At 38.8% G+C, this 13077-nt stretch overlaps 1 protein-coding gene across 2 annotated transcripts; it reads left to right on the forward strand.

Moving 5' to 3' along the window:
- Positions 1 to 6949: 6949 nt before the first annotated feature.
- tph1a (tryptophan hydroxylase 1 (tryptophan 5-monooxygenase) a) lies at positions 6950 to 12842 on the forward strand. 2 transcript variants are annotated; one of them, XM_044037153.1, is made up of 11 exons: positions 6950 to 7128; positions 9376 to 9504; positions 9636 to 9819; positions 9911 to 10011; positions 10109 to 10176; positions 10271 to 10467; positions 10830 to 10965; positions 11058 to 11184; positions 11281 to 11376; positions 11614 to 11747; positions 11887 to 12842. In XM_044037153.1, the coding sequence occupies exons 1-11, from the start codon at positions 7039 to 7041 to the stop codon at positions 12059 to 12061; spliced, it is 1437 nt and encodes a 478-aa protein (XP_043893088.1). In that variant the 5' UTR covers positions 6950 to 7038; the 3' UTR covers positions 12062 to 12842. The 2 variants fall into 2 exon arrangements, with proteins under 2 accessions (XP_043893088.1, XP_043893089.1); XM_044037154.1 differs by lacking the exon at positions 9376 to 9504.
- Positions 12843 to 13077: the final 235 nt, after the last annotated feature.

Genomic DNA, 13077 nt, shown 5'->3' on the forward strand with positions numbered 1-13077 from the left:
CATTTTGCCTTCAAGTAATATCAGTTCTATTTTAATCTCACATCCGTGTGAAAATTCACATCCGTTCAAAGTCCTGACATACCCCAGAAAGACGACAACTCTACCCTTCACTTTCCATGAAGTAGGTGCTTATTTTTGATTTGTAACATTTCATATGGGTTATTTTGGGGGCTAATAAAACAGCTTCTCTACAAGAAGTGGGCTTTAGCATGTAATGAGAAATGGGTTTAGCATATTTAAACTGAGCTCTCATGATGGAAGGCGGTCAGAGGATTCTTTTTTTCTTTAAATTTTGTTGACTAATTATGTAGTGCCTTGAGTCTCTTGACTGATCTGTCCTGGAGGACAACAATAATGCACCCATTATAGGATGTAAGCTCTTGTCAAGGTGGATCCGTCACTTGTACATGTTGCTGGGTGAGTGGGGGCATAATGAAGGGATGAAGAATGCATGCACAGTGTCACGTTCCCACTCCTTTGATTCCAAGGCCTGGCCTATTCACAACCACCTGGTCAAGGCGCGTGTTCATAAAGACACATGATGCTGTTTGGTGCAATCAAAGCCTCCTCTAGCTCATTTCCTGAGATCCCTGGCTTTCTATCTCGTGTCAACAGAATGACAACCAAACTTTCCTCTTCGTGATCCCTGAATATCAAAGACGATGACGTTTCCTTGTCGCAAAAGGTGTTTTGGTGACGTCCGTGTTTGCGTTTGTCTCCCTCTTCTTCTGCTTCAACTAATCTCTTGGGATATTGTAACGATAAACCAGACAGCAGGGATGCTTTACAGTGTGTCACAATTGTACGGAACAAGTGTAATCATAATGCTCTGAGGGTTAGCTCTGAACATGAAAGATGTACATAAAATATAAGTGACAATAAAAACATTCAATATGTATATATCAAATAACCTAAAAAAAAACAACATTAGAGTCGACAAAACAAAAATAAAACACCAGTGTCAAATGCTTATGTCGCACTAAATTGACTTTTTCCTGTTTGAGTCTGCCTTTTTGTAATTATCAAATAAACTCAATAATTCAGAAGTCAGTTTCATCCATGTCTTATTCTAAACATAAGGGCTTAAAATATCAATCATCAGGCTACCATTTTACTAAAATAACACACCTGGCGCATGATATGAACATGTTTACAATTAGACATGTTTAAAAATATTAAAATGCAAACTGTTATATAGATAATTGTGTGATACCTTGTGTAACCCCTTTTTTTTTCTTTTTTAAATGAATTTCTTTCTCTCTAAATAATGTCTGACATGTTGATTATGAATGTGGCAGGTGTTTATGGGCGCAGCTCGGTCCTGTCCTCTCCTTGTGCACACAAACGCCTGTCACCAAGTGGCATATGTTGCTGTTTGTTCTGCAATGAAAGAATTGGAGCTAATTAAAGAGACACAGTCCTGCCACAGGAAGTGCACGCAGGCAGACCATTCACTCTTCAGATTAGTTAGTTGTTCAAACAAGGCCCAGGGTCAGATGAAAGAGGAACTCTCATTCATTAAGTGCTATTAGACCTTGACTTTTCTGGAGATTCAAATAACAGGGTTCTGGAGTGGAAAAGCTGCCTCAACACCCTACACTAAGACTTGTATGTACTATATAAAAATCTGTACAGAAAATTGTTTTTATGTGGGGACTCGCATTTTAAAGATGGCAAACCAGTAACTTGTGCAAAATATTACCATTACTATTTTTGTAACACCTAATGTAATATTCATGTAGGTAAATCAGCCATTTTCAACAGAAATATGCATGTTTAAAAGTAGTAAAAGTAGTAAATGACAGATGGTGATCAAAAATAAATCCTCCAAAACCAATCTGTGGATTCCCACCCAGTGAACGAATGATCAGGACAGGTGAATGATGAGGACAGGTGAATTAGCACGAATTAAGGTCCCTGAGTGGTAAAGTTTTGACAATTTTGACTGATAAATTATGTGTTTACATATTTTATTTTGCCAACACTTTAATTTGTGAAGGTTTGCCTTTAATTAAAAACAATTAATGTGAGATTTGTGTCCCCCTTACCCTTTTGCATAACACAAGAAAGAAACCCAACCTTGTTAAAAAGTAACTAAGTAACTTTTACTCTGAGTACATTTTAAACAAGCTACTTTTTTACTTTAACCTGAGTACATTTTTAGACCAGTGCTTTTACTTGAATAGTATATTTCAGTACTCGTTCCACCTCTGCATACATATGAAAAAAGGTAACTGTGAATATACTGTTTATATCTATAGAAAATATTTCTAAATGTCTGTTAACTAAATGGGTAAAAACTGCTCTCATGGTTTTAAGTTAGGTTAATTTCTCTGCACAACAATCACAAACAAATGTTAAATTATTATTGCAGAATATTGATTTAAGCATTATATTTCATAATAAAGTTGTCTCCACATGGTGAGTGAAATGTGGCGCACCTTTAATGCCCAGGTTGTGATTGCTACTTAGTATTGGAGAGATTAGCCAGAGAGATCCCTCACAGCTTGATGCTCAGACACTGTGAGTAAATCCCTCTGATTGAAGTGAACAGAACTGGGACAGAGTGGCCTCAGCGCAGCTCTCACACACTGAAACACATCTGTAACCAAACTCCCAAGAGTGATCAGGGCCCAGAGACCAGACAAAAAGATCTTCAGAATAACACACTTCCTGTACAGATTGCATTTGGCTGGTTTCTGTAAATGTTCGGTTTCAGCACTGATGAGATGAGTTGGAGCCAAACCCAGGTGATCAATCACATCACATTAATTATTTGTAGTCAGTAACAACGGTTTAATCTAATTTGATTCAACAAAAGATACTCTCAGAGTTAATCTATTCATAATCACAGTTTAAATGTTTGTGAACTGGATGTGGCATGAAATATAATGACTCTTGGAATATGAGATTAAGTAAAGCAGATCTGCTCCAGGAGCTTTCAAGACACAAGGAGATCAAAGACGTGAAGCAGGGCAACTGCAGCATGACAGTGATGCTGTGAAAATGTAGTTATAAGTAGATTTGGATGTGCTTGGTCCTTCTCTGTTGAAGGCCAGCTCACTGTTTGGGCTTCATGAAAGGACCAGTTCATTAGTGGACAAAGACATGGTCATACTATTCTGGAGGCTTTGTCCTTTTCCTGTGTTTTCTTTTCTCGTTATGAAGATACAAGTCTCACTACTTACTCCAGGAAAAAAAATCTACCCCTCTGTACATATTAGTCATAGTTCACATGTATATAAGGTCCACAGTGCTCTTTGTTTGGCTTTAGGCAGCAGCAGCAGCCGCCTGGTTATTGTGACGCTCGCTGACGTATGGTTGTGTCAATGGATGAGTGCATTTTAATTGTCAACTTTCCTTCACACAAGCTGAGGACAACGATGAGTAACAGTTTATGTTGTAGAGGACGTCACAACCATATCATGTTTGTTTTATCCACATAAACAAAAAGTGGCAAAAGTAAATTTGTGGTTTGCTTATTTTGGGCATCGGCGTTTTTGAAATGTCTGGTTTCCACAGGTCAAGTTTGATCACTGATTAAAATCTCTTCATTTCCACAATCATTAGCACTTTTCAACACATCTTTGTACTGCTCTTGAAATTCTTATATCGTTTTCATCCTTTTAGTTGGCCATTTTCTCAATGGATCTGTTATAAGATGTATACATTAAAAGTTGTTTTTTGCACACACACCAATTAGTGATAGTGAATTTGTCCTCTGCATTTAATCCATCATAATTACACACCAGTGAACACACACAAGCTGGTTGCAGGAGCAGTGGGCAGCACTCAGGGGCACCCCCATTTCTTGGCCTCAACAACAACCTTCCGGTTATGAGCCCAAATCCTTTCCTCTTGGCTGTGCCACACTGCTTGATATATCTGCTCAACAGTCGAAGAATTTACAATTGTATTGCAATAGAAAAGATTGAACTAAGAAATATTTAGTCCAATGTATACATTTCAGATTATCAAAAGCATTTTAGGTTAAACTGATGTTAGAAATTACTGCTAAAACATTTCATTTTGATGGACTCATGCTAGTCATATTTTAGCTGTTACTAATAGTATGATATTATTTCTATCACATTGGCATCGAAAGAAGACAGTCAGTAACCCAGCCTACAATCTGGATAATATAATCTGTGCTTTATTTGCTGTGGTTATTATTTGTAAATGTGACTAAGAAGACTAATAAGCAGAGGAAACATGGGGGTGTGCTACAGTTTTGTGGCTCAGGCTGCGGTTGTGTTTGCGCATTTAAGCAGAGACTGTCGCCCTCTATGTGGACGTGATAAGGAGCTTAAGCAAACAGCTCAGTATCAAGTCGTGCGTGCGTGCATGTGTGTGTGTGCGTGTGTTGGAGTTTGTTCCTGAAAACCCTATGAGCCAAACACAGTGAAGGAGACCACTGGCTCCTCTGTCAGTGTATGAGTGATGCCAGATTCAATGTTTGACTGGCGCCTCACACTCATAATTAGTGCTGAATTATAACTTGGAATCTCTCTCTCTCTCTTTCTCTCTCTCTCTCTCTCTCTCTACCTCACTATCTCTCTCCCAAATGCTTTTCCATTTGGAAACATGTATGGATAATGATTGATTGTCTTGTCTGCTGCTCTGCCTATAACGGCCTGTGACAGTAAATCGGGCTTCAGCTCCTGAGAAGAGGAAGTTCCCTCCACTGCTTCCGTGGTTGTGTAAAGCCTCTGTCAGTGTCACGAGTGAAACAGGTCAGGACCACCTGAGACGAAAGGCATGTACATCAGCCACGTGTGTCTTTGCTGAAATGAGCTCAAAGTAACAGCTAACAAACAAAGACACTTCAGCAGCAGCAGCAGCAGCAGCAGCCTGGTTATTGTGACGCTCGCTGACGTATGGTTGCGTCACTGGATGAGTGCATTTTAATTGTCAAGTTTCCTTCACACAAGCTGAGGACAACAGAGAAGACGTCACAACCATTTCATGTTTGTTTTATCCACATAAACAAAAAGTGGCAAAAGTGAATCCATGGCTTGCCCAACTTGAGCAAACTGTGTCCTATTTCGAAAACTTAGACGACACATTGTGTTATCTATTTAAATAATCTGGTCTGGTAGGTCCAGTGGTCCCTCGTCTTCAAGGCCTTTCCCACTGATTGTCTTGATCTTATTAAATGGCTCATGGTGTTAAAGAAGGGAAAACATGCAGATTATTGCTGCCCTGTGCACCAGAACCCAGAGGTGCTTACAGTGCAGAGGAGTGGATTTTGAAAAGGGGGCCAGGGTTTGTTTGGCTCCCGACACAATAAAGATTGGTGGGCTACATCTGAATCCGCTTATACCTTGACCTCTTCTTAGTCTCAAGGTTTTAACTAACAATAATGGGTCAAGGTGAAATCCATGGCTTATACCCAAAGTGGTCTTAATAACCTGTTTTGTTTAAAGCTGCAGTGTGTAACTTTTGGTGATCTTATTATTATTATTATTCTTGTTGGTGGTGATAATGTTATTATTCTGCCTCTGTTTTTTGTGAACAGAAATGAGATGAGAGTCAGTGTGATGTTTGTGAGCCGCACTCATCTGAAAACAGACCCTGTCAAGCAAAACTATCAGACCTGAGGGAGCGTTTCAAAAAATGCACACGCAGAGCAGGGTTGCCAGACCTGCAGCACAATAATAACCTACAAAAAGGTGAATTGTATTAGAGCTGAAACAATTAATCGATGATTCCATTATTAATCGATTACTAAATTAATCAATAGCTATTTTGATAATTGATGAATCGGTTTGAAGCTTTTTTCATGATTAAGACAAGATTTCCGATTGTTTAAGCTTCTTAAATGTGAGTATTTTCTTAATTTCTTTGCTCTGGATAACAAAGAAATCATTAAAAGATAATTGTTTTGGTTTGTGGACAAAACAAGACATTTGAGAACATCATCATTTTTCAGGTTTGACGAACAACGATCAACATTTGTAAAGGTTTTTTGATATTTTATGGACCAAACGACTAATTGATTAATCGAGAAAATAATCGACAGACTACTCGTTAGTTGCAGCAAATTAGTGTTTTTAATGAAAACGACAGTTGTCTCCACTTTTTATTTGCCATAACAAATTACATGAGTGCAATTTCTGTCATACGTGCACATTTTTTGTAGTGGGTATATATGCATCACGTATACTACACATCGGCAGAATTCACCTCCGAAGGTTTTCAATCATAAGCCAAACTGTTTGCAGCTGTCTCGCTTTACAAGTGCCTCAGTCTGTCTTGATATAAAATGAATCACTTCCTGTGTGTGGAATGGGAATGTTGCCAGGTGACATGAGATCTCATTACCTCTGTGTACTAAGAAACACACAGAGCATTGTGTGGAGTACTGTGTCATCGGCACTGAAAGTCACACACTACAGCTTTAACCAGTATGCTGTCTACATATTATTCTTCAGTGATGGAGATTTTCTCATTTCCATTAAGACCTTATTCAAGAATGTGTTTTGTGGCTGCATCAGGCAGTGATGTGTCTGCATGATGTACTCAATTTTTTTACTGATTTTTACAAGAAATCGTGATTTATTTTTTATTTTTTTGCAATGTCTGTCAAATGTATACTGAGCAGTGAAGTGCACCCGAACTAAACATTCAATGTTTGTCCCATTTTCCATATTTGAACTTAAATATGTTGTTCTGACAAATGCTGCACAGAGAACTGTCTTGGATCCACTGAAACGAGAGTGATCTTATCTTAAAAGCAGTTAAATCAGTTGGTTTTATTATTTCAGTAAAATCAGAATTTGTGATTGATTTCACTGATCGATTGTCTTCTTCTGGTCCTGGACGAAATTAAAGAAACACATGTTTCCCCGGTGACGTCAGCGCCGCTGCTCTTTTTCCATTTGCTGCTGTGGGTGAGATTATTGCCCCCCCTGTTTCTCTCTGTGATTAAATAGCAAAGCGCGCAACTTCCCGGACTAGACAGACTAAACTTTACATAGCGGAGATTATTCAGATAAACCAGCATCGAGGGCGACATATAAAAAAGACAACTTTAACATGTACTCAAACAAAATCGATGGACCACGTAGAGGCAGATCCTTTGACTCCATGAACATTGGCTTTGAAGAAAAACTGCTAAACAATGAGGTAAGGATTTAAACATTTGTCGGCAGAATTATTGCTTTTTCCTGTTATAATTTGTTCCCTGATGTAACAGCACGGTTTCACAGAGGTTTTCTTCAATGTGACTTTTTTGGGACAGTGGTTTTAGTGGATCATCTCAAAGAATAAGCCTTTAGTTTGTCGTCAGCGCAGATTCATTTAAGCCGTTTTGTTATAGTGTAATTTACGTCAAAGACGTAAGGTTACTTTGGGATTCCTTTCTCATTTTCATCCAGTAATGAAGTTATTTTTGGACACTCATGCGTGAAAATAAGTGTCGAGCTCAGTATTAATATTAAGCGCATGGAAAGCACTTGCTTACTTATTTGATGCTATCATGAATGCAGACATTAAAAAAAAAAAAACACAATTAATTATTCTTCAATCGTCTCTTTCAGGTTATCTCTCAAAATAATGTTCAGTTACGGTTGAAAAAAATGTTCAACAAACAGAAAAAACAACACAGCAATTTGTCAAATATATGAATCGTGTCGAGCAGTGAATTGTCGCATGACCTGTGACTAAATTCACGTGACTTTGGCAGCAAATCCGATTGTCTGCGACCTTCAGCTATAAGCCTTTACGCACAACAACGCACTAAACGCATTGTGAGGGCGCGCAAAACAAATGCTGTTTGAAAACTGATTTAGAATAAACAGTGAAGCGACAACATGTGTTCTACAAGGGAAAAGATAAAAAAAAAATCAAAATAATAATTGTGCGTGACGCATTCGTGGTTTTAAGAAAGGGAAAACGCTTTGATGGGAAACATCTGTGCGTAAAACTGCTCTACTCCGCGCGCCACAACCTGCGCACTTTCATTCAGTCCGCAGGGAGTCAATAATAGGCTTTCTCACCGTCTAAATGAGATTGCACTAAGACGATTCTTCGACACAGAGACACGTTCATCTTCATTAAACCGAGACACAAAAAAGAGTTGACCTCGCTCTGCGTCCTGATCCAGATCCAGACTCCCTGCTGCTGTCAGGGATGCGCGCCACGAGACTCCACCGAAAACTGCTGTGCCGCGCGGTTTACACAATGCTGGAAGGGCGAAATATGGTAGGAAGGAGTGACTTGATTTCCTCCAGACACCAGTCACTTATATGCGTTAGACTGTGTGGATATTATATCTCTAAAGCAAATGATGATGAATGCTGCAAATATATTGTGAGAAAATATTTAGTTGAAACAAGAGGAGATTATTCATTTTTGTGCTGATGTTGTGGCTGCATGTTGGATACTATAAAAAAATCTGATGTGGGATAACTTTAATTTTTTTGTCTGGTGCGAGCAGCGCGTGCACGCCAGCGTCAACGACCGCTGTCCAAGGTGCTGAACGAGACAAGCGGGTCGGTGGTCACTGCTGTTACACAGCTGCAGGGGGCTCGAATAAAAGAAGGGAACCCCCACCCCCTGCTCTCATAATTAATAATTGGAAATTAAACCAAACCATTACATGATAGATTGATGCTTTTGGGATATAGACTAGTAAACCACAATAGAACGTATGTTTCACCAAACTATTTATGTTGTTAGATGGCTGGAGGGGCAAATCTTGTACAAATTGATTTATTTCAACACAGAAATGACAGTTTACAGCTATTTATGCTGTGGGCCACAAATAAAATATCTAGGGCGGAGAACACCACCTGGGGTGTTTTTGTAGAGAGTCACAGTTTTCTGTGGATCAACATGTTCATAGGACTTAGGTGAAGTAGTACCCTCACCTGTACTGGGCTATTATCTGGATGAGTCTATTTTCTCTGTCTACTGTAAACTCTTTTGGAATATTTCCAAAACAGTAGTGGTAGAATCCTAACACATTTCCTTGAGATTAAATTATTACACATGCTTTCATAGGTTTTATAAATAGTGGTACAAAGGTACAGTGGTACATTCATCTGCTTACATTCATATTTATTTATTTCATTAACCATACATTAATGGAAATGGTTAATAGGCCAACTCAACAAGTTTCTACAAAATTACTATTAAAAAAAAATAAAAAATGCTTGCTGTCTCACAAAAATCACAAAAGAATAAATAAAAAATGTCTTTCAAGTGCTTGCGCACCACCTGGGATCCATCTACGCAAGTTTGTGTTAATAAATGTTAGATATCTGCTCAAATGACAGTCAGAAGACAATAAATGTTCATTGTTGAATGGTGATGATGACATCTTGCTATTATGCAAATAAAAAATCAATCTACTGTTATTATTTTTCGTAGATAAACAAATCAACCTTCACCAAAAGTGAAGAAAACACTGAAAAGAAATCAGAGAAAGGGAGAGCAACAATCATCTTTTCCCTCAAGAATGAAGTGGGCGGACTTGTAAAGGCCCTCAAACTATTCCAAGTATGCACAATTTATTATGTTTATCTACCTATTAGTAGTGTCTCCCTTTAACTCGTTTTTCCCTTGAATGTGTTTAGATGGAAAATAAGTTAACTCAGAGTTGATGAAATTGTACTTACTGTTTCTTGCAGGAAAACCACGTCAACCTTGTGCACATAGAATCCAGGAAATCTAAAAGGCGCAACTCAGAATTTGAGATATTCGTGGATTGCGACAGCAACCATGAACAACTGAACGAAATCATCCAGCTGCTCCGGAAACATGTGAATGTGGTGGATATGGAGCCTCCAGATAACTCTTGTATACACGAGGAAGGTGGGACAGCACTAAATAAAATGCTGCAGATTTACAGTATCTGAATAAATCTATTTAATAGTAAACATGTTTTTCTCTTTTCACCACTCAGATATGGAAGATGTTCCTTGGTTTCCAAAGAAAATTTCAGACTTGGACAAATGTGCTAACCGTGTCCTGATGTACGGCTCTGATCTGGATGCCGATCACCCTGTATGTATGGTCCAAATATGTCAGTATGCATGACTTAAAATTGTCAATTCATTAAATAAGGAACACTCTAATATCACTGTTCTCTCCTCTTCATCAGGGTTTCAAGGACAATGTGTACCGGAAAAGGAGAAAGTACTTTGCAGATCTTGCCATGGCCTACAGGCAGTAAGTGAACACAAACCAGGAACAATTTCATTTCCATTTATTTTTGAAAAGATGTCACTGAATACTGAATAAGGTTTTTGCTTTCTAATTCCAGCGGGGACCCCATTCCTCGTATTGAGTTCACAGAAGAGGAGGTGAAGACATGGGGTGTTGTGTATAGGGAGCTCAACAAGTTGTACCCCACCCATGCGTGCCGTGAGTACTTAAAGAACCTGCCACTGCTGTCCAAGTACTGCGAATGTCGGGAGGACAACATTCCTCAACTGGAAGATGTCTCACGTTTCCTGAGAGGTGAGCTGACATATTTTATTCCCTCCACTAAGGAAATGCATTGTTTTGTTTGTCTGTGAGCCGCATTACCCAAAACGTAAAAGTCAGTTTTTTTCTTTATAAACATTTACAAAATAACAATCAGAGGAGAATATGAAGGAAAAAAGAGAGAGAGAAAATGACTCATATGGGGCAAAGTCTCTCATCAGATCACTTATAGGAGGTGCGTTGACAGAGAGGATCCCTGAGTGGCTTTGAAGGATGTTGATGATGTTCTCTGATTGATTTCTCTACTTTCATGTGAAACATTATTCTTTTGCTTCACACAATTGAAAATGATTTGACTTTCAGTTGCTCATTTGTATTTTTAAACATCTCCTCAGAACGTACTGGATTCACCATCAGGCCTGTGGCAGGTTATCTGTCCCCACGCGATTTCCTTGCTGGTTTGGCCTTTCGTGTTTTCCACTGTACCCAGTATGTGCGGCACAGCTCCGATCCCTTATACACACCAGAGCCGTGAGTAATATGCAGCACTTGACTATTAAAATTGGTACTAATGTACATTTATGGCTAATGGGACTAATATTCTATTGTCTTTTGTTGTCCAGGGACACATGCCATGAGCTGCTGGGTCACGTCCCTCTGCTAGCAGAGCCCAGCTTTGCTCAGTTTTCTCAGGAGATCGGACTCAGCTCACTTGGGGCCTCGGATGATTCAGTTCAGAAACTGGCCACAGTGAGTGACACTCATTCAGGGGAATGTAATCAAATGAACTAAATGCAGAATAACTTTAATAACCACCTCTTTTCTTCATCCTCTCCTCTGTTACAGTGCTATTTCTTCACAGTGGAGTTTGGCCTATGCAAACAAGAAGGGAAGCTGCGAGCATATGGAGCAGGACTGCTGTCATCTATTAGTGAGCTTAAGGTAAAGGCAGTTATCATGGGCCACAAGTTTTTATGAAATAAACTCATATTATTCTTCATACTATTGTATATAAAAAACAAAATGCCCCAAGAGCTAAAATGTCTTCTAAAACCAGACAGAAACGAATGAAATACCAGAATAAAACATATATGTCAATAAACATTTTAATTTGAATAACAACGGATTGGAGCTACTTTATTTTGTCTTGTAAAATGTTACCGTATTTCCGTCTTACAGCATGCACTCTCCGGAAAAGCAAGGATAATGCCTTTTGACCCCAAAGTCACATCCAAACAAGAATGCATCATCACAACATTTCAGGATGTATACTTTGTGTCAGACAGCTTTGAGGAGGCCAAAGTGAAGATGAGGTGAGGAATTCAAGACAAGACATGTGCAATTGTATACCTTGCATGACTAAATTAAAATGAACAAACAACATGTTTGTTGGGGGTGTAATTAAATGCCAGCATCAAACTGTGATAATTACTCAGTTTATTCTATTTTTAGGGAGTTTGCCAAGACCATCAAGCGTCCCTTCACAGTGCGATACAACCCTTACACCCAGAGTGTGGATGTGTTAAAGGACACTCCCAGCATCAACAGCGTCGTAGAGGAGCTTCGGCACGACCTTGATATTGTGGGTGATGCTCTCAACCGGCTGAATAAACAGCTGGGTATCTGACTACCCACGTACATTAATCACCACTTAACCAACAGTGCATCAGTGATCACAATGTCACCCCCCCAGCTTTGCTGTAGAGATACTGGTTGTGTGTTGCCCTTTTGTCATTTCAATGAATGCGCACTGCTTTTGGCAAAATGCTCTGTGTTTCCCATTGCATGATATACATCATATACAACGTACAGAGGCATGTTTAGCCACTGATATCATTACATTACACAAACCCAAAGAGCTACTTAACAAGATCCTCTATTTCACTTCCCTTGTTCTTGGCTGACTGGGCGTCTGTGTTGCAAACAGTTAATGTGCTCTCATCTCAAGATAGTCTCCTTTAAAAGCATGCCCAGCTGTTACACAGATGACACAGATGACGTTTCATCCTCCTATTGTTAACCCCATGTGATCATGTTAATTATTTTGTAATTTTATTCTTCATATTTAATCTTTCTCACGTCAGTGATTTGTATAACATGTACCTTGTTTGTATTAATTTGGTGTATGTATCATGCTTGTTGTTTTTGTGCTGTCGAGGGAAATTATAAAAGTGAAACAGTGTTAAAAAATGTTTTCATGACTTATTATGATGGATTTGGCCCATGTACCCTGACTAATTTTATTTTGCAGTGATGTTTTTGAATACATCCCCTTAAAGTGAATATAATTGTAGCACTCCTGAAATCAAAGCATTATTTTTCTACTGTAAAGAAATATAGGAATAATGAGTAAGCTCTGTATCAAAGCATTGAAAGAAAAATAAAGACAAATGTTCATTGTGTCCTCACTCTGTCCATTGGTTTGTTGGTTTATTACCATTTGGTGTCCTCAAGGTGTAATGTAGAAGATACTAGAGATGCAGAATGCAGAATTATGACAAAAAAAAGACAATTGTTTTCATGCAGTGTTTGGACTCTCTGTGACTCTTTGACATCGATGATCTCTTTGCACCTTAAAATGGTTAAAAAGCAATTGCTGAATAGCCTAACTGTGGAACTTCCCCTTCTTTTACTTTTTGTCCA

Source organism: Solea senegalensis, linkage group LG10 (genome assembly GCF_019176455.1).
Source record: "Solea senegalensis isolate Sse05_10M linkage group LG10, IFAPA_SoseM_1, whole genome shotgun sequence".
NCBI classification, from domain to species: Eukaryota; Metazoa; Chordata; class Actinopteri; order Pleuronectiformes; family Soleidae; genus Solea; species Solea senegalensis.

Excerpts from the sequence above, each read along its gene's own strand:
- tph1a (XM_044037153.1), top strand. The coding sequence starts at position 7,039 with ATGTACTCAAACAAAATCGATGGACCACGTAGAGGCAGATCCTTTGAC. Across the intron at positions 9,505-9,635 it reads AGGCCCTCAAACTATTCCAA|GAAAACCACGTCAACCTTGT; the intron begins GTATGCACAATT and ends TGTTTCTTGCAG. Across the intron at positions 9,820-9,910 it reads CTCTTGTATACACGAGGAAG|ATATGGAAGATGTTCCTTGG; the intron begins GTGGGACAGCAC and ends TTCACCACTCAG.